General features: G+C 44.9%; 1 protein-coding gene across 1 annotated transcript in view; it reads left to right on the plus strand.

Annotated features, from left to right (window-relative positions):
- LOC126253401 (uncharacterized) overlaps positions 1-19,819 on the plus strand; it is a 122,569-nt gene that overhangs the window by 78,080 nt on the left and 24,670 nt on the right. Inside the window, exon 9 of the mRNA XM_049954700.1 lies at positions 2,665-2,877. Coding sequence (XP_049810657.1) covers positions 2,665-2,877 — 213 coding nt within the window. The remainder of the gene's footprint in view (positions 1-2,664; positions 2,878-19,819) is intronic.

Raw genomic sequence — 19,819 nt, forward strand, 5'->3', positions numbered from 1 at the left:
GTTTTTTGTGTGGAGGAAATGATGATCTGATGCTTAACTGAAAATACTGATAATTTAAATTTACTGTATCTTTTAAACAAATAAAGTTACAGAGTTGATATTTACAACATTTGTCATTTTAATGATGTACTTTTATATGAAATGTCTATCGTTAAGATCGACCAAAGCGTTCAGATTTTAGCATTTAGGTCTTTGTTACAGAACTTGTTAATTTCACTTTAACAGTGAATCCTAAAATATTATAGGTATGACCAATATTCAAGTTTTATTGGGGTCACCATGAAAATTTAAGAAAGATGGTAGATTAAAATTACTGTGGCTTCATTCCCTGAATTACTACAGAATTAAATAGTTTTCATAAATGTTTCCCTTTATGGCCGATCTTAGGTCCGCCATATTTAACACTGCTATGCCTGCCTGGCCACAAACAACTCCTATGGGGTTTCCCTATGATGTAGGTTCTTGTCTGTCTCACTTGCACACTACAGTGCTTGGGCCTGATCAGCCTGGCCTCATTCAGCACAATAGACGCCTGTGAATTTCCCCATTTCCTGGCGAATCCGTGCTCTTTGTGGCACACGGTCCTGGATGACAGGATTCATTTCACAATTCTTGGAAGGCTCTTTTCCAACCTCATACTTAAATGAGAGCAAAATGCTCGTTAACTCACAAGCTTAATGATCACTTCGGGCTTTCGGTGTCTGACAAGCGCAGAACATGTTTCTCACTGCTTTATAAAATTTCATTTGCGTATCCTTCCTCTCTTCCCCATAGAGGATTATTGCAATTGTCCCATGTATTCTGTGGCAGTTCTTCTTTTTCTCCTCCTCTAGCTGGCTTCATAATTTGATTCCCAAAGGAGCATTGTTGTTGTTTCCTGTTCTTATTGAATCTTCTACGAGGGGGTGTTGGAAAATAAGTTTCCCCTGTCGACTGTGGGCAGAGGTGTGTGATATGGGTGAACGACAACGCGACAGGTGAACGCACACGTGCAAGACACCGATACACCATTGTGTAGAGGTCGACCGCAATCAAGCAGATGGCGCTGTTGCAGTGCCTGCGCAAAGCGGAGGCCAGCCACTTAGTCTTTTCCCAAGCCTTGGAAAGAAGTTGTGTTTTGGTGTCATGGTCAAAAGCGAAAGTGAGAGCTGTTATCTGCTATGAATGGGCTTGTGGAGTATCAGGCACAGAAATTCATAATCGCCTTGTTGAGGTGTATGAGTCAGATGTGATGTCGAGGCAAATGGTGTGGAGATGGTGCCAGCAATTCAGTGACGGATGTCGGCTAGTGCAGGACATACCGATACCTGGATGCGCATGGCCACTACAGATGCAAATATCAGGAAGGTAGATGACATGATTAAAGCAAATTGGCATATCACCATCGATGGAGTAGTGGCAGAACTTGGAAAGAGCTCACATGATCATCCACGACATTCTTCAATACAGGATGGTGTCAGCACGATGGGTGCCCCGCCAACTGATCCCGACACACAAGGAACAATGCATGACATTGAACCTGGAATAGCTCATGCATTACCATGAATCTGGCAATGACCTTCTGTTTCGGGTTGTGACAGGGGATGAAACATGGGTCCACCACTACACGCCCCAATTGAAGGCCCCATCCATGGAATGGAAACATCCGTCATCATCTGTCCGAAAGAAGTTCAAAAGCACTCCGTCTGCAGGTAAAGTGCTACTCACCATTTTCTGGGACGCCAAAGGAGTTTTGCTGCTGGACTTCCTGGAGGATGCAACTGTCAGTGGTGCACGGTACTGTGCCACTCTGTTGAAATTGAAAGAGGTGATTCGGAAAAAGTGGTCTGGCCTTCTCAGATCTGGCGTTCTGCTGTTCAATGACAATGCGAGACCACACACAGTGACGGCAAGGCAAAACCATATTGCAACTCCGCATTAAAGTCCGGATCTCGCACAAAGTGACTTCCATATGTTTCCTGCTTTGAAGAAGACTCTCGGCGGAAGGCGCTTTATCAGGAATACTGACATCAAACAAGCTGTTCAATGCTTCTTCCATATGCAACGCCCTGATTTTTTCCTGGAAAGCTTTTTGAAACTTATAAAGCAGCATGACAAATGTCTCAATGTACTTGGATATTATGTAGGAAAATAAAGATGTGTCTTATCTTTAATGTCTCATTCTCTCTCTCTCTCTCTCTCTCTCTCTCTCTCTCTTTTTTCCCGCACGCAACTCTGACCACAGTCGACAGTGGAAACTTATTTTCCAACTCCCCCATGTACATAAACGTTAAAATACCGATAGTAACATACTGCATTCCTGTGAAACTCCCTGTTTATGATAATGCTTTCCAGTGTTTGTGATTATCCCGGGATTGGTATAAAACCTCTGAATCACTTGGGTCAAATTGTCATCCGTAACATTTCTTATGTATTATCCCCTTCGGCACAATCAAATGCTTTTTTTGCAATCCATGAAAGCAATTTTTGTCTCTAAGTAGAATTTGTGTCATATTTATCATGGACGTGTTGATTTTTGCAACATGAAATGTACAGAATTGGATGATTTGGAGTTAAATAATACCTTTAAAGAACACAAAGTAAACACTTTAGTAGTATAGGAAACTTGGAAGACTTGGCAAGTATATATTGAAGTCTTAGCATTCCTGTCATTATCCATTGCAGGTGCTGACAGGTTTTGACAGGGTTCTTCTTGACGCTCCGTGCACCGGTACAGGAGTAGTTGCGAAAGACCCCAGTGTGAAGACCAGCAAAGACCAGCAGGACTTGACACGCTGCTTCACACTGCAGAGGGAGTTGCTGCTGGCTGCCATTGACTGCCTCAACGCTCGCTCCCCCACTGGTGGCTACATTGTGTACTCGACTTGCTCTGTCTTGGTAAGTTAGTACGGCTGTGTGTGTTTGTGTCTGCTGCAGCACATAGCCTCACGGTTACATTATTTTTTTATCATTAGTTAGTTAGTTAGGTATTTGCGTGTTCTCTGAATCATAATTTCACTTTCTCACTGTGATATGGAACAAGGCAGTTTTACAATTCTGGTACATCATTATAAGTGGAAATACGGCAATATGTTGATGATTTAAACGATTTATTTACGTTCTTTTTTTTCATGAGTACAGTGTTTTGTACATAATTATGTTTGATGTCCCTCTCTTAAAAACATCTGATTTCCTGCCCCATCTTTCCCTAATCTGAGCTTGTGCTCTGTCTCTATTGACCTAATATCCTCCTCCTTCCTGTGAATCTCTATGTGGCATCTGCTTTTCCTGCTATTTGTTTTATATGGTCATTCCACTTAAGGTAGCTTTGAAAAGCTGCATCAAACCAGTCTTTAGACTGAAGACCACAACAACAACAACAACATCAAGATGGGATGTCATTTATATAATAAAAAAGTAGTAGTTGACTTAGTATTGAACATTACAGAACACATAGTTATGTGTGTGGAATTTATTGCCATTATGAGGTGCATTCAAGTTCTAAGGCCTCCGATTTTTTTTCTCTGGACTGGAAAGAGATAGAAACATGCGCATTGTTTTAAAATGAGGCCGCGTTCATTGTCAATACGTCCCAGAGATGGCAGCACCGTACGGCAGATGGAATTTTACCGCCAGCGGCGAGAATGAGAACTGTTTTAAATACTTAAAATGGCGACGTTTTCCGTACTTGAACAGTGTGCAATCATTCGTTTTCTGAATTTGCGTGGTGTGAAACCAATTGAAATTCATCGACAGTTGAAGGAGACATGTGGTGATGGAGTTATGGATGTGTCGAAAGTGCATTCGTGGGTGCGACAGTTTAATGAAGGCAGAACATCGTGTGACAACAAACCGAAACAACCTTGGGCTCGCACAAGCCGGTCTGACGACATGATCAAGAAAGTGGAGAGAATTGTTTTGGGGGATCGCCGAATAACTGTTGAACAGATCGCCTCCAGAGTTGGCATTTCTGTGGGTTCTGTGCACACAGTCCTGCATGACGACCTGAAAATGCGAAAAGTGTCATCCAGGTGGGTGCCACGAATGCTGATGGACGACCACATGGCTGCCCGTGTGGCATGTTGCCAAGCAATGTTGACGCGCAACGACAGCATGAATGGGACTTTCTTTTCGTCAGTTGTGACAATGGATGAGACGTGGATGCCATTTTTCAATCCAGAAATAAAGCACCAGTCAGCTCAATGGAAGCACACAGATTCACCGCCACCAAAAAAATTTCGGGTAACCACCAGTGCTGAAAAAATGATGGTGTCCATGTTCTGGGACAGCGAGGGCATAATCCTTACCCATTGCGTTCCAAAGGGCACTACAGTAACAGGTGCATCCTACGAAAATGTTTTGAAGAACAAATTCCTTCCTGCACTGCAACAAAAACGTCCGGGAAGGGATGCGCGTGTGCTGTTTCACCAAGCAACGCACCCGCACATCGAGCTAACGTTACGCAACAGTTTCTTCGTGATAACAACTTTGAAGTGATTCCTCATGCTCCCTACTCACCTGACCTGGCTTCTAGTGACTTTTGGCTTTTTCCAACAATGAAAGACACTCTCCGTGGCCGCACATTCAGCAGCCGTGCTGCTATTGCCTCAGCGATTTTCCAGTGGTCAAAACAGACTCCTAAAGAAGCCTTCGCCGCTGCCATGGAATCATGGCGTCAGCGTTGTGAAAAATGTGTACGTCTGCAGGGCGATTACGTCGAGAAGTAACACCAGTTTCATCGATTTCGGGTGAGTAGTTAATTAGAAAAAAAAAAATCGGAGGCCTTAGAACTTGAATGCACCTCGTATTACGTACACTTACTCTTTGCTTTTTGTTCACTAAATATGATGATACTCAGCTGAGAGATTTGCTTTGAACACTGTAGCATGTCAGTTGGCAGTGTCAAGAGCTTTTGTGAGGTCATTAAAGATGCCATACAGACACATTATATTATGTAGGCAACTACAAACTTTGGTGATCATTTCATTTATTGCAAGAGTAGTCGTACATTCTATCTTGAAACCATAGCGATTATCTTGAATAATCTAGTGAGATGGATTATATATATTTTTTTATCTGATCACATTGCAGCTCTTTCAAATATTTTTGAGAAATGTAATAACAATGAGATGGGTCTGTAGTTCCCCCTATTTCATTTTGTTTACTCTTTTTATGAACTGGCTGGGCTTCAGCGTATTTTAGCTAATCTGGAAAACAGCTCTCATTAAAAGACTGGTGGATGTGCAATACTGTGAGACACTAAATTTTATTGTTTTTGTGGACATCTTATCCCATCCCAATGGGTTTAAATTTTTTAGGGACATTATGATTACAGCTTGACACATTGGAAAACCTAATTTTTCTCTGTCGTACTAGGATTTACATTTGGTGGTGTATGGTCACACATTTTATTACAATTTATAAAGTTATTGAAGGATACACACACGTGGCTCTGTGATCTGTAACAAACTAGCATTTATCACTAGTTAAGAGTGGCAGTTTCACTGTCAACTTAACTTCTTATAACAGCTTTTGACTCCCCCTCCCCCATTGGAAATCTCTTGTTTGAGTAACATTTTGCTAGATTAAATACATTTGAATGATTTATTCCATTCGTGCTTCCATTGTGTCACGCAATGCCGCACTAACGTCCACAGCCACAAGTCGAGCACTCTGAGGTATGTGGTGTGTGTGAGGCAAATTAAATGACATACTGCTGCATGGGTCTAGTTGGAAATGTTATTAATGGGCCTGGATTAATTCACTGCACGTATAATTGTAAAATCAATCTGTACAAGGGTCACCAAGGGGTTATCTTTATACTGCTCCAAAGTCAATAATTAGAAGCCTTGTAGCTAACTAATCACTTTTGGGAAGATTCCGAGGTCCGACCACTGGACTGGAATATCTGCAACAGTAACAGGTTGTACTCTGGCCCAACTCACTTTTAGCAACTTAAGCTGTTAATTTCTGCAAAACAAAACAAGAGTGTAACTCAAAGTTAATAGGTCAAAGGATACACAGAAATACCACACTCTATTTTCCATGCAAACAAATGGAATTTATTTGCTTAATTTAATCTTCACCAAGTCCACATTGTTCACTGATCGTGCCTCCAGATAGCTATCAGCTGCACACTCTGATACATAGCACCTTTCCCTATTGAGCACTGGCACATCACCAAAAGTCAGCAGTTGCCTGGCAAAACCAGAAATGCATCAAAGAGAATTCTGTGTCAACTCACGGGAACACACTTAAAAATCTGGAGTTTTTCTGTACTTACAAAGTAACTTCGTGATAGATCACTACTCCTGACTCCAGTTGAACCACATAGAACACCAGCTTCACCCTACAAGGCTCACAACTTACCACCTGGAAGAGCCCCCGCCCCCTCTCCTGAAGGTCAGCAGCTGACTCTCAAATTTGATGAACTCGGCCCACTGTACGGAACAATTTGACGGGGCGCTTTCAGCCAGTCAGAATTGAGAGTGGAATGTAGGCGATTTGGTTGGCGATTTCCTGCTCCTACCGTACTGCTTCTTGTAAGGTTCTGACTGTGCCTGGTTTTTCAAAGGTTTATCTCCATCAAGTGTTGGGAAACACGCCCATCCCTGGAAAATTACTCGTTGCCCTTGAAATCATCCTTCTTGGCCCAGACCAATACCCGTTTAGGAGGATTAGTGAACAAATCTCCAGTCCACCCACCAAAAACTGGCTTAGTGATCAGAATAATGAACAGAACAAGCACATGGATGTGGCCAGGAAATTGTGTGTTACACTTTGTCAGATTTTTTTGTAAGCATTTACATATTTAATAAATTCTGGGTTTCAATTAACTTTGGCTTTCGTATGTTGTTTTCTCTTGTTAATGATAAACACTCTAATTCCTTTTGTTACACAATCTTTTTTTATGACATGCACTCTGTATGTCATAAAAGGGGAAACGTTAATTCAATACATTCATGAATTCCAATGAAAAGTCAATGAATTGTTAAACTCTAACCTGCCTTCCTATTCCCTGTTTTCCAAAAAAGCTTCAAATGTGGCAAAATTAAAATAATCGTAATTTTTCATGGTTGTTGTTTGTTTCTCACCAGAGTAATGATCTGCATGCAAAAAGTTGGAAAATAGTGCTATTACTTTCTGGTATGTGTGGAAGTGAAACATGGATGATAACCAGTTTGGACAAGAAGAGAATAGAAGTTTTCAAGATGTGGTGCTACAGAAAAATGCTGAAGATTAGATGGGTAGATCACGTAACTAATGAGGAGGTACTGAACAGAATTGGGGAGAAGAGGAATTTGTGGCACAACTTGACTAGAAGAAGAGATCGGTTGGTAGGACACATTCTTAGGCATCAAGGGATCACCAATTTAGTATTGAAGGGCAGCGTGGAGGGTAAAAATCGAAGAGGGAGATAAAGAGATGAATACACCTAGCAGATTCAGAAGGATGTAGGTTGCAGTATGTACTTGGAGATGAAGAAGCTTGCACAGGATAGAGTAGCATGGAGAGCTGTATCAAACCAGTCTGTGGACTAAAGACAACAACAACAACAACAACAACTACTACTACTACTACTACTACTACTACTTCTCTCTGGTGACTGGAAAAATCTCAGTGTTGGGGTGTGTAAAGTGAAGTAAAACCTGTTTGGGTGCATTAAGAGAAAGGAACTGTTTTGTTTTTAATTGATAATGAAAGTTGCCATGATCACAAATAAAGTGAGAGGGAAGAATAAAATTATAGGCCAAGATAAAGAAACTAAGAACAGAGTTCAATAAGAAGATTAAGAAAAAGGTGCAAGTATGACAGTATTAGATAGTGGGGTCACTTCTGCAGAAAGAAACCACCTCTCAAATATTAAAGAAATGGGGTTAATTGAACTATTTGGTTTCCAAAGCACCATTCTCTATTTCCAAAAAATATCCAGTCATGCATTTGGGCACTGTGTTTGTGCTAATTAACGAAGACAAATGGTGCCTGTGCTTTGTTTCTGCACCAGGGATCATAGTGGCTTGGTCCCAAACTACTTCTTTTTCCTCCCTGACAAAGGAACTAACAGTTTTGAAAATTAGAATAGCTCTTCTGTTCTTTTAGATGTATGTATCTGTGTCACTACTACTTAGCTGCCTGAAGCTAACTACTGGCTAACCACGGTGTTTCCATGCAGTTTTACAATTTTCTCAGTTGACAACAAGTTTACACCTACACTGCTCACCAGATCTGGCTCACAAGTGGATTTTTCCCCTAGTTACAAAAAACATGTGCTCTGACACTTGGCCCTTTTCTCAGCCTGACAAAGGCTAATAAATTTGAAGCCTAATATACTGAAAAAATTTCATTAATTAAAATTTGAAACAAAATAGAAAAGTACCTTAAAGTATTTGTTGGGCATATTCCAATCTCTGTCTTTCTTTACAATTTTTACCCTCTACAGTTCCCTCTAGTACCTTGGAAAGATATTCCCTGAGGCCTTATCACATGTCCTAGTATCCTGTCCCTTCTTCTGGTCAATGTTTACCACATTTTCTCCTTTGATTCTGTGGAGAGCCTCCTTATTGTTTACTGACATTTAATTTCTACTACTGCAGAACTTCTAACGACAACATGTAAGCTAATAAGTGATAAAGTTGTATATTCTAATTCTGAAAATAATGCCGCAAAGCAGTTGCAGTGGACAAGAAGTGCAATAAAATTGAAATAGCCTTAATTGTAACTAACAACCTCATTCGTGCATTTTACAGTTTCAGGAATAATGGAAGAAATGCTTTGTTTATTTACTTATGTAATTAGTTGCTCAAACCTCGGATATGAATAACTGGTTACCGTTAACTTTGTATAAATTGCTTCACACAATCTTACCTTGCCTAGAAATATACATTATTGATTTTCCCACTAGAATACCAAAATCGTGGAGTGACATTTGATTGCAAGGACACTGATGCAGCATGTGAACACTATAGTACAATTGTGTTTGTTGTGTGTGTTTAAACAACTTTGACACGTGTCCTGCAATCCTTTGTCTCTGTTCTTGCAGTTTTCATGTGGATGTAACTTGACTGGTTCTTCTGCATGAGTAAATTGTCACATGATGATGTACATTGATGAACCATTTGGTTCATGAACAAGAGACGTGTCACTCATTCCCATTATACCTAGAGCATTTTCGACACTAATAAAAATAATGTACCGTTAATAGCAGTAATGGAAATTCCTGGATGGAACAATATGTAAAATAAGGGAAAGGCAACCACTCACCTGTCGTAGACTGACCTGTGGCACATACACACACATAACAGAATACAGCATTTACTAGCTTTCGATTTCCGGCCCTTTCTGTAGTAGAAAGTACACACGCACAGTCACATAGACTCCCACATGCACACATCTTGCAGGCTACAGGAGCTGACAAACAACTTGGAAAGCAAATTAGGTAACCCAGAAACTGTGTGTGTGGCCATTGTCCTGCTGGGAGTGTGTAATGCCGGCAGTGTAAAATGGCAGCAGAGTGGGCCACTCTGCTCAGTGTTCCCTCGACGACTACCAAAGGTGTGGGGTCCCTGCAGGCCACGGATGCCAGGAGCTGATCCTGTACAGTGCTGCCTGATACAGTGTGCTAGTTCTGCTTTCCTGGTAGAAACTGCATTGGATGTGGCCACTGTGAAGGCCCTTTGGCAGTAGGTGTGCCTGTCACCTGACCCCTCCCCCAAAATTTTCTCCTAACACAATCTTAATTTTATCAACAGATGAGTTAACTAACAATATTAGAGAGGAAAGTTGCTACTTACCTTATAGTGGAGATGCTGAGTTGCGATAGGCACAACAAAAAGATTCACACAATTACAGCTTTCGGCCATTAAGGCCTTTGTCAACAATAGACACAAACGCCCCCCCCCCCCCCCACACACACACACACAAATGCAACTCGCACACACGTCTGCAGTCTCAGGCAACTGAAAGCACACTGCGAGCAGCGGCACCACTGCATGATGGGAGCGGCAACTGCAGGGAGGGGGGGGGGGGGGGATAGTATAGTGGGGGTGGCAGACAGTGAAGTGAAGTGCTGCAGTTTAGATGGAGTGCAGGAGAGAAGGTGAGGAGGGGGAGGGGGGAGTAGCGGAAGAAATAAAAAGAAATTAAAAGACTGGGTACGGGGGTGAAATTGATGACTGACTGTTTAGTGCTGGAATGGGAATGGGGAGGGGGCTGTATGGGTGGGGACAGTGATTAACGAAGGTTGAGGCCAGGAGGGTTACGGGAACGTAGAATGTATTGCAGGGAAATTTCCCACCTGCGCTATTCAGAAAAACTGGTGTTGGTGGGAAGCATCCATAAGGCACAGGCTGTGACGCAGTCATTGAAATGAGGGATATCATGTTTGGCAGCATGTTCAGCAACATGTTCAGGCAACTGAAAGCACACTGCGAGCAGCGGCACCACTGCATGATGGGAGCGGCAACTGCAGGGAGGGGGGGGGGGATAGTATAGTGGGGGTGGCAGACAGTGAAGTGAAGTGCTGCAGTTTAGATGGAGTGCAGGAGAGAAGGTGAGGAGGGGGAGGGGGGAGTAGCAGAAGAAATAAAAAGAAATTAAAAGACTGGGTACGGGGGTGAAATTGATGACTGACTGTTTAGTGCTGGAATGGGAATGGGGAGGGTTGCTGTATGGGTGGGGACAGTGATTAACGAAGGTTGAGGCCAGGAGGGTTACGGGAACGTAGAATGTATTGCAGGGAAATTTCCCACCTGCGCTATTCAGAAAAACTGGTGTTGGTGGGAAGCATCCATAAGGCACAGGCTGTGACGCAGTCATTGAAATGAGGGATATCATGTTTGGCAGCATGTTCAGCAACAGTGTAGTCCACTTGTTTCTTGGCCACAGTTTGTCGATGACCATTCATGTGGACAGACAACTTGTTGGTTGTCATGCCCACATAGAATGCAGCTCAGTGGTTGCAGCTTAGCTTGTAAACCATGTGACTGGTTTCACAGGTAGCCCTGCCTTTGATGGGATAGGTGATGTTATTGACCGGACTGGAGTAGGTAGTGGTAGGAGGATGTGTGGGACAGGTCTTGCATCTAGGTATATTACAGGGGCATGAGCCATGAGGTAAGGGATTGGGAGCAGGAGTTGTGTAAGGATGGATGAGTATATTGTGTATGTTCAGTGGATGGCGGAAAACGGGGAAGGATAGTGGGCAGGACATTCCTCATTTCAGGGCACAACGAGAGGTAATCGAAACCCTGGAGGAGAATGTAATTCAGTTGCTCCAGTCTTGCATGGTACTGAGTTATGTGGCTGGACTGTATGACTTTGGGAGGTGGTGGGAGACTGGAAAGATAAGGCATGGTAGATTTGTTTTTGTACGAGGTTGGGAGAATAATTACAGTCAGTGAAGGCTCCAGTGAGACCCTCGGTATATTCCAAAAGGGACTGCTCATCACTACACATGCGAAGACCACGGGTGGCAGCTGTCGAAGGGGAGGTATTGCTGGTGGTTAGTAGGTTTGATATGGGCGGAGGTACTGATGTAGCTGGCTCTGAGGCGGAGATCAACATCTAGGAAGGTGGCTTGTTGGGTTGAGTAGGACCAGGTGAAGCAAATGGAGGAGAAGTTGTTGAGGTTCTGGAGGAATATGGATATGGTGTCCTCACCTTCTATCCACGTAGTAAAGATGTCATCACTGAATCTGAACCTGGTGAGGGGTTTAGGATTCTGGGTTTTTAGGAAGGATTCCTCTAGATGGCCCATGAATAGGTTGGCATAGGATGGTGCCATGCGGGTGCCCATAGCCATGCCCCAGATTTGTTTGTAGGTAAAGCCTTCAAAGGAGGATATAGTTGGTCATGGCTACTAGGAAGAAGGTTGTTGGTTTGGAATCCATAGGGCATTTGGAAAGGTAGTGTTCAATAGCAGTAAGACCATAAGCATTAGGAATGTTAGTGTACAGGGAGGTGGCATCAATAGTGCGAGCAGGACACCGTGTGGTAAAGAGACAGAAACAGCGGAGAGTCGATGGAGGAAATGGTTGGTATCTTTTATATAGGAAGGTAATAGATTCTGGGTAAAAGGTTGAACGTGTTGGTCTACAAGAGCAAAGATTCTCTCGGTGGGGGCACAGTAACTGCCCACAATGGGATATCCTGGGTGGTTGGGCTTATGGACTTTAGGAAGCATGTAGAAGGTAGGAGTGTGGGGAGTGGTAGGGGTAAGTAGAGAGATGGACTCTGGGGAGAGGTTCTGGGATGGGCCTAAGGATTTGAGTAGTGACTGGAGATCCTGCTGGATTACTGGAATGGGGTCACTGTGGCAAGGTTTGTAGGTGGAAGTGTCTGACAGCTGACGGAGTCCTTCGGTGAGGTAATCCTTGCGGTTCCGCAGGTAGGGTTATAAGGTCAGGATCAGTTTTTAGATGGTGGACAATGGTTCTTTCTGCAGATGTAAGGTTAGTTTGCATGTTGAGGGATTTGGGGAATGATGGTGAGGCAAGGTTGTAGGTTAAGAAATTGTAGAAAGTTGACAGGGGGTGTTAGGGGGCAGTGGGGGTGGATATTGTTACATTCCATCCTGGATTTTCCATTGTTTGATGAGTTTAGTAAGTAAGCTGAACAAAATCAAAGACATTACCAAACGTAACTTACATGTGCTATTCTGCAATTTTACAATAGATTTTAAATTTAAAAAAAAAAGGAATTTTTAATGAGATGATGAAATAAATATTCACTTTTGTCTATTTTTAGAAGTAAGGGTGTGTTTTCCACCATGCACTATGCTGTGTCACTTTCTGTGCCGACGATGTCCATGGACTTCTTTGCACCTCATATCCAGCACAGTAGCCAGTACATTGTGGTGGGGTCACCATGTACCCAGTTGGTTGTAGCCCCCTGACAACACAGGGATTGCTCTGCTGATGCCTGCGCTGCTAACTCCCCATGTATGCCAAGGAGTAGATGCCCATCACCCTGAGGCATCAGGACTCCCGGCAATGGCCATCCTGCCAGGTGGCCTTTGCTGTGGCTGGGTGGCGCCCATGGGGAGGGCCCCTGGTCGGAGTGGGTGGTATCACGGCGGATGACACGCTATGAAGTGTAGTACGTCATCTCTTGCTGGTGGTCTGCCGCCAGCAGTCCCTAAGCGGGCAAAGGCTAGCTTTAATGCTAAGAAATATGACCCCAAGTCGTTCCCCTCCCTGGCCACACTAAGGATGGCAGTGAAGCTTATTCGTCCCGGTACCTCATATGTACGATAGTTGATGGGGAATCTTTCATGTCCATGAAGCCACAGTTTTTTGTGGAGCATTTAGAGGACATGTTTGGGGAGGTGAAGGGCCTGTCCAAAATGATCTCTGTGTCAGTTTTGATACAAACAGCATCCTCTGCCCAGTCATGGGCTTTACTCGCTTGTGGAAAATTGGGGGATGTTTCTGTTACCATCATAAGAGCTTAAATATGGACCAGTGTATTATATTCCACAGGAACCTTCTTTTGCAGTCTGACGACGAGCTGCTTGCCAATTTAGAGCAGCAAGGTGTTCATTTCGTCTGGCGCATCCATCGGGCTCTGAGGGATAACCAGGTTGCCACCAGTGCCTTAATCTTGGTCTTCAAGGGTGACACATTGCCCGAGAAGGTCAGGGTGATGGTTTACCACTGTGACATCAAGCCATATATCCCTCCCCCGATGCGATGCTTTCAGTGCTGGAAGTTCAGCCATATGTCTTCCCGCTGTACTTCCAGCCCCACCTGTCGAGATTGTGGATGTCCATTGCATCCCAATACTCCATGCGCCCCACCTCCCATCTGTGTCAACTGCGGAGGGCATCATTCACCTTGCTCGCCAGACTGCAGGATTTTACAGAAAGGGAGGAAAATCATGGTATGTAAGACCCTGAACCGACTGACCTACACTTAGGCTAAGAGGAAATTTGAGTGCCTACATCCTGTGGCTATGACCTCATACGCCACTGCTACGAGAACAGTTCTCACCCCATCAGTTCCCCAAATTCGTGTCACCTCTCAGAACCGGAAGACTACACCTGCCCCCTTGATGGTGGGGGGGGGGGGGGCGGCACTTCCCTCCCTGTTGCTCCCGCACCACCTACTTCAGGAGCAATACCCCCCCCCCCCTCCCCATCCCCGTCCCCCAACCATCGGGGATTAGTCCCCACTTCTGAGCCAGAGAAGCATAAGGCTTCTTTGGCTTCTCTCGCTAGGAGGGGGTCCCTTGGGTCACTCCCTTCCCAGATTTCTGCTAGTGGGAAAGATGACACCCGCCAACGGCTGAAGAGCCCAATTGCAGCTGGTCATATGGCTTCACACTCATCCTCAGTCCTGGAGACTGATAGTGAAGTCCTCCCAGCGAGGGAAACCCAAGGAACAGCACAAGAAATCGAAAAAGAAGAACCCTTAAGAACAAGGAACTTGCAGTGGCACCCACACCACCACTACCTACAAGCTCTGTGTCTGAGGATATGGTGGAGATTCTGGCTTCTGCTGAGGACCTGGATCTGACCGGACTCTGAGACACATTGGATATAGACTGCTCAGGCAAAAAGTCGGTGGCAACAGGTGACCCTGAGACATAGGCTACTTCATTGAGTGCTTCATGGCTTCCCAGTCTCACAATCACATCATCCTCCAGTGGAATTGTGGCGGTTTTTTCCACCGCCTGGCTGACCTATGGCAACTGTTAAGCTTTACACCTGCTTTCTGCATTGCCCTTCAGGAAACCTGGTTACCGGCAATGCGGACCCCTGCCCTCCGTGGCTATGAGGGATAAAACAGGAACCATAGAGACTATAATGGAGTGTCAGGTGGAGTTTGCGTTTATGTCCTAAACTTAGTCTGTAGTGAACATGTGCCCCTTCAAACCCCTCTTGAAGCTATGGTTGTCAGAATAAGGACAACACAGGAAATAACTGTCTACAATGTATATCTTCATCCAGATGGTGCAGTACCCCTGAATGTATTAGCTGCACTGATTGATCAACTCCCTAAACCTTTCCTACTTTAGGGAGATTTTAACGCCCATAACCCCTTGTGGGGTGACACCTTGCTTACTGGCTGAGCCAAAGATGTCGAAACTGTACTGTCTCAGTCCGCCTCTGCCTCTTAAATACTGGGGCTGCCACACATTTCATTGTGGCTTGAGGTAGTTACTGGGCCATTGATTTATCAATTTGCAGCCATGTATCCACTGGAGAGCCCATGACGACCTGTGTGGTATTGACCACTTCCCCATCTTCCTGTCACTGTCCTGGCTTCAGGCCATGGACGCTTGCCCAGATGGGCTTTAAACAAGGCAGACTGGGGAAACTTTCACCTCTGATGTCATTGTTGACTCTGGCCCCACATGGTAATATCGATGTAATGGTTGTGCAGGTGACTATCACAATCGTTTCTGCAGCAGAAAACGCAATCCCCCACTTTTTAGGGTGTCCCTGACGAAAGACAGTCCCTTGGTGGTCGCTGGAAGTTGATGAGGCAATTACAGAGCGTTGGTGAGCTCTACAGCTACATAAGCGACACCCTTCCCTAGAGCATCTGATAGCCCTTAAGCAGCTCTGTGCCCGTATGCGCCAGCTTTTAAAACAACAGAAACAAGAGTGTTGGGAGAGGCTTGTGTTGACATTGAGTGCCATACGTCACCTTCCCAAGTCTGGACGAAGATCAGACATCTTTTTGGGTACCATACCCCAACAGGTGTCCCTAGCGTTACCATCAATGGCGTGCTATGTATCGATGCAAATGGCCGAGCCCTGTGCTGAGCACTATGCTCGAGCCTCTGCATCGGAGAACTACCCCCCAGCCTTTCACACCTACAAACGGCGGATGGAAAGGAAAGTCCTCTTGTTCACTACACGCCACAATGAACCCCATAATGCCCCATTTACAGAGTGAAGCTCGTCAGCGCACTTGCACATTGCCCCGACACAGCTCCTGGGCCGGATCAGATCCACAGACATCTTTTGTCTGACTACAAGTGCCTTCTCCTTGTCATCTTCAGCCGGATCTGGTGCGATGGCGTCTTTCCATTGCAGTGGCGGGAGAGCATCGTTTTTCTAGTGCTCAGACCCGGCAAAAACCCGCTTGATGTGGATAACTATTGGCCCATGAGCCTCACCAACATTGTTTGTAAGCTGCTGGAGCGTATGGTGTGTCGACGGTTGGGTTGGGTTCTGGAGTCACGTGGCCTACTGGCTCCATGTCAGTGCAGCTTCCGCCAGGGTCACTCTACCAATGATAATCTTCTCTCTCTCAAATCTGCTATCGGAACAGCCTTTTGCAGCCAACACCTTGTTGCAGTCTTTTTTTTATCCAAGCAAAATGTATGACACCACCTGGCGACATCATATCCTTGCCACATTATACGGGTGGGGTCTCCCAATTTTTATCCAGAATTTCCTGTCGCTCCGTGCTTTCCATGTCCAAGTTGGTGCCTCCCTTAGTTCCCCCCATATCCAGGAGAACTGGGTCCTGCAGGGCTCTGTATTGAGTGTATCACTATTTGTAGTGGCCATTAACGGTCTAGCAGCAGCTGTAGGGCCGTCTGTCTCACCCTCTCTGTATGCAGACGACTTCTGCATTTCATACTGCTCAACCAGCACTGGTGTTGCTGAGTGGTGCCTACAGGGAGCCATCCACAAGGCGCAGTCATGGGCTCTCGCCCACGGCTTCCAGTTTTTGGCCGCTAAGTCATGTGTCATGCACTTCTGTCGGCATCGTACCGTTCATCAGGAACCAAAACTTTACCTTCATGACGATCCACTCACTGTAGTGGAGACATATCGATTCTTAAGACTGGTTTTCGACACCCAGTTGACTGGGCTACCTCACCTTCGTCAGCTTAACTGGAAGTGCTGGCTGCACCTCAGTGCCCTCCGCTGCCTGAGCAACACCAACTGGGGTGCAGATCGCTCTACTCTGCTGCAGCTCTAGAAAGCCCTTGTTCAATCCCGCCTTGACTATGGGAGTCTGATTTATGGTTTGGCGGCGCCCTCAGCGTTGTGTGTACTCGACCCAGTGCACCACTGTGGCGTTCGTTGAGCGATGGGAGCTATTAGAACAGTGCCGTGACCAGAGTCCTGGTGGAGGCCGGAGTCCCTACATTGCAGATCCGAGGTGCCCAACTGCTCGCCAGTTATGTTGCACACATTGATAGTTCTCCTGAGCATCCAAATTACCATCTCCTTTTTCCACCCGTGGCAGTTCATCTCCTGCATCGGCAGCCCATGTCAGAGCTAACGATTGCAGTTCGCGTGCAATCCCTTCTGTCTGAACTGGAGTCCTTCCCTTTACCATCTCCCATCCAGGTCCGTCCGCATACACCTCCATGGTGTACACCTAGGCTGCAGATTCATCTGGACCTTTCACATGACCTTAAGGACTCAGTCACTCCTGCCGCTCTCCACTGTCACTTACTCTCTATTCTTGACATGTTCTGGGGCTCTGAAGCGGTTTAACTGATGGCTCAATGGCTGATGGTCATGTTGGCTTCGCCTACGTCCACAGAGGCCATTTAGAACAGCATTCCTTGCCCGATGGCTGCAGTGTATTCACTACAGAGCTGGTGGCCATCTCTCGTGCATTTCAGTATAGCCGTTCATGCCCCGGGGAATCGTTTCTTCTGTGTACTTGAGCATCGTACAAGCTATCAACCAGTGCTACCTTCGCCATCCCTTGGTAGCATCCATCTCTGCCCTGGACCTGTTCCATCATTCAGTGGTGTTTGTGTGGACCCCAGGACACGTCGGCATCCCAGGCAACGAACTTGCCGACAGGCTACACGGAAACTGCTTCTGGAGATGGGCGTCTCTGAATCTGACCTGCGTTCTGACTTAGGCTGTAGGGTTTTTCGGCTTTGGAAGACAGAGTGGCATAACAACCAACTGTGTGTCATAAGGAGACTACGAATGTGTGGAAGTCTTACATGCGGGCCTCTCGCAGGGAATCGGTTGTCCTCTGCCAGCTCCGCATTGACCACGCTTGGGCGACCCACGGTTACCTCCTGCGCTGTGAAGACCCGCCTGAGTGTCGGTGTGGCACCTGGTTGACAGTGGCCCATATTCTGGTGCACTGTCCCACTTTCACTGCCCAGTGACGAAATCTTGGGTTACTGGACTTGTTGCCACTAATTTTATCTGACAATGCCTCATTGGCTGATTTAGTTTTACGTTTCATTTGTGAGGGTGGGTTTTATCATTTGATCTAAGTTTTAGTGCATGTCCTTTGTCCCTCTGTGTCCTCCCCCCAGTGCTTCTAGGGTGGAGGTTTTAATGTGTTGCAGAGGGGGTGGCTTCTCCTTTTTTATTCTCATGGTCAGCCTGCCAAGGTAATCTGCTTTGTTGTTTTAATATCTTCATCCCGTTTCTTGTGTTTCTGTGGTTTTCTTGTCCTCTTTTGTCCATTTAGATGTTTGTTGCCCTTCATCGTTCTTGTGATTTTTCATTTCATTCTGTTTTGAGTTGTCAGTCTTGTTTGTTTTATTCTCACACTTGTGGTACTTTTGTATTCGGAACAAGGGACTGATGACCTCATTGTTTGGTCCATTTCCCCTCTTTTAATCCAACCAATCTTCAGCTTCTCGATGAATTGTGTCGGTCTTTTCTATGTGCAACTGAAGCAGAGAGACCAAGTATTTCACAGTTTATACATCAGTGATTCAGGAGTACTCTCATTCGGTCTTAATGGGAAATCGTCTTTATAGATTTTTGGTAACCCATACAGCCGAGTTGGTAGGGCTTTTGTGTTTTGTGGATTCCTCAGTTTGCCTGCTGAGAGAGAAGATCAGATTTAGTAGGTCATGTATCTTCTGCTCAGATCCGCACAGAACAAAAGAAGGCCACTCACAATATTGTAAATATACTATTTATTTTGTATATTTGGAAAAGTCTATGTTAGAATGACTGTACAGTCCATCATTACCAGGATCACCAAACGTAAACAGCATTGCAGGTTAAGACAGGTGGAGAAATCAGCCGTGGCAGAGCAATGCTGTATGAGACTGATCACATAAAAAACTTCACCGGTACAGAGGTTCTCATTGCGCAGAAGAGCTACCATGCCTGCTTGTTCAAGAAAGCCATAGAAATTCACAAATGTGACAGTAGTTTCAACAAATTGCAGCAAACAATCATTGCAGGTAGCAATGGATCAAGGGGAGATCCACAGCGGTAATGACAAGGGTTAAAGCCCTCACATGTTGGCGTAAAAGGTACAGACAACTCCGGCCACATGGTTGTCTCTAGTCTACCACCAATAGTGGAGGTTGAATCTTTGACAATGCCAGCCACTTGTGCTGGCGAAACATCAGGAAAGTTGTTCAATGTTGAATGAAGATTGCAACACAAAAGCCAGACAGGCAATTTGTCAACAAATGACAAAAACCTCACCAATTTTGAGTGTACATTGTGCTCAAATGTTAGGACCTACCTAGAAGAAAATAACCTTTTCCATGGAAGTCTGCATTAGTTCAAAAAAGTCAACTACACAGTGCTCAACTCGTGCATTTTACACACAATATCCTGAATGCCACGGATAAATGAAATGGGTTGATTGGGTATTTCTAGTCTTTCAAAAGGCTTCTGATTCATTGCCAAGTTGACAACTTCTAAAAAACAGGATCAAAAATTTATTGACTGACAGGATACAGTTTGTAATCCTGGATGGAGAGCTGTCTACAGTCACTGAAACGATATCTAGTATACCCTCGGGGAATGGTGTTTCTGTTATACATTAATGGCAATCTCATACTTTTCACAGATGATGTAGTTACCTATGAACAAATTATTTCCAGAAAAAATTGCAGCATTATCCATTGTGATCTTGACAAAGTATCA

The sequence above is a fragment of the Schistocerca nitens genome, chromosome 4 (genome assembly GCF_023898315.1).
Source record: "Schistocerca nitens isolate TAMUIC-IGC-003100 chromosome 4, iqSchNite1.1, whole genome shotgun sequence".
Taxonomy (NCBI): domain Eukaryota; kingdom Metazoa; phylum Arthropoda; class Insecta; order Orthoptera; family Acrididae; genus Schistocerca; species Schistocerca nitens.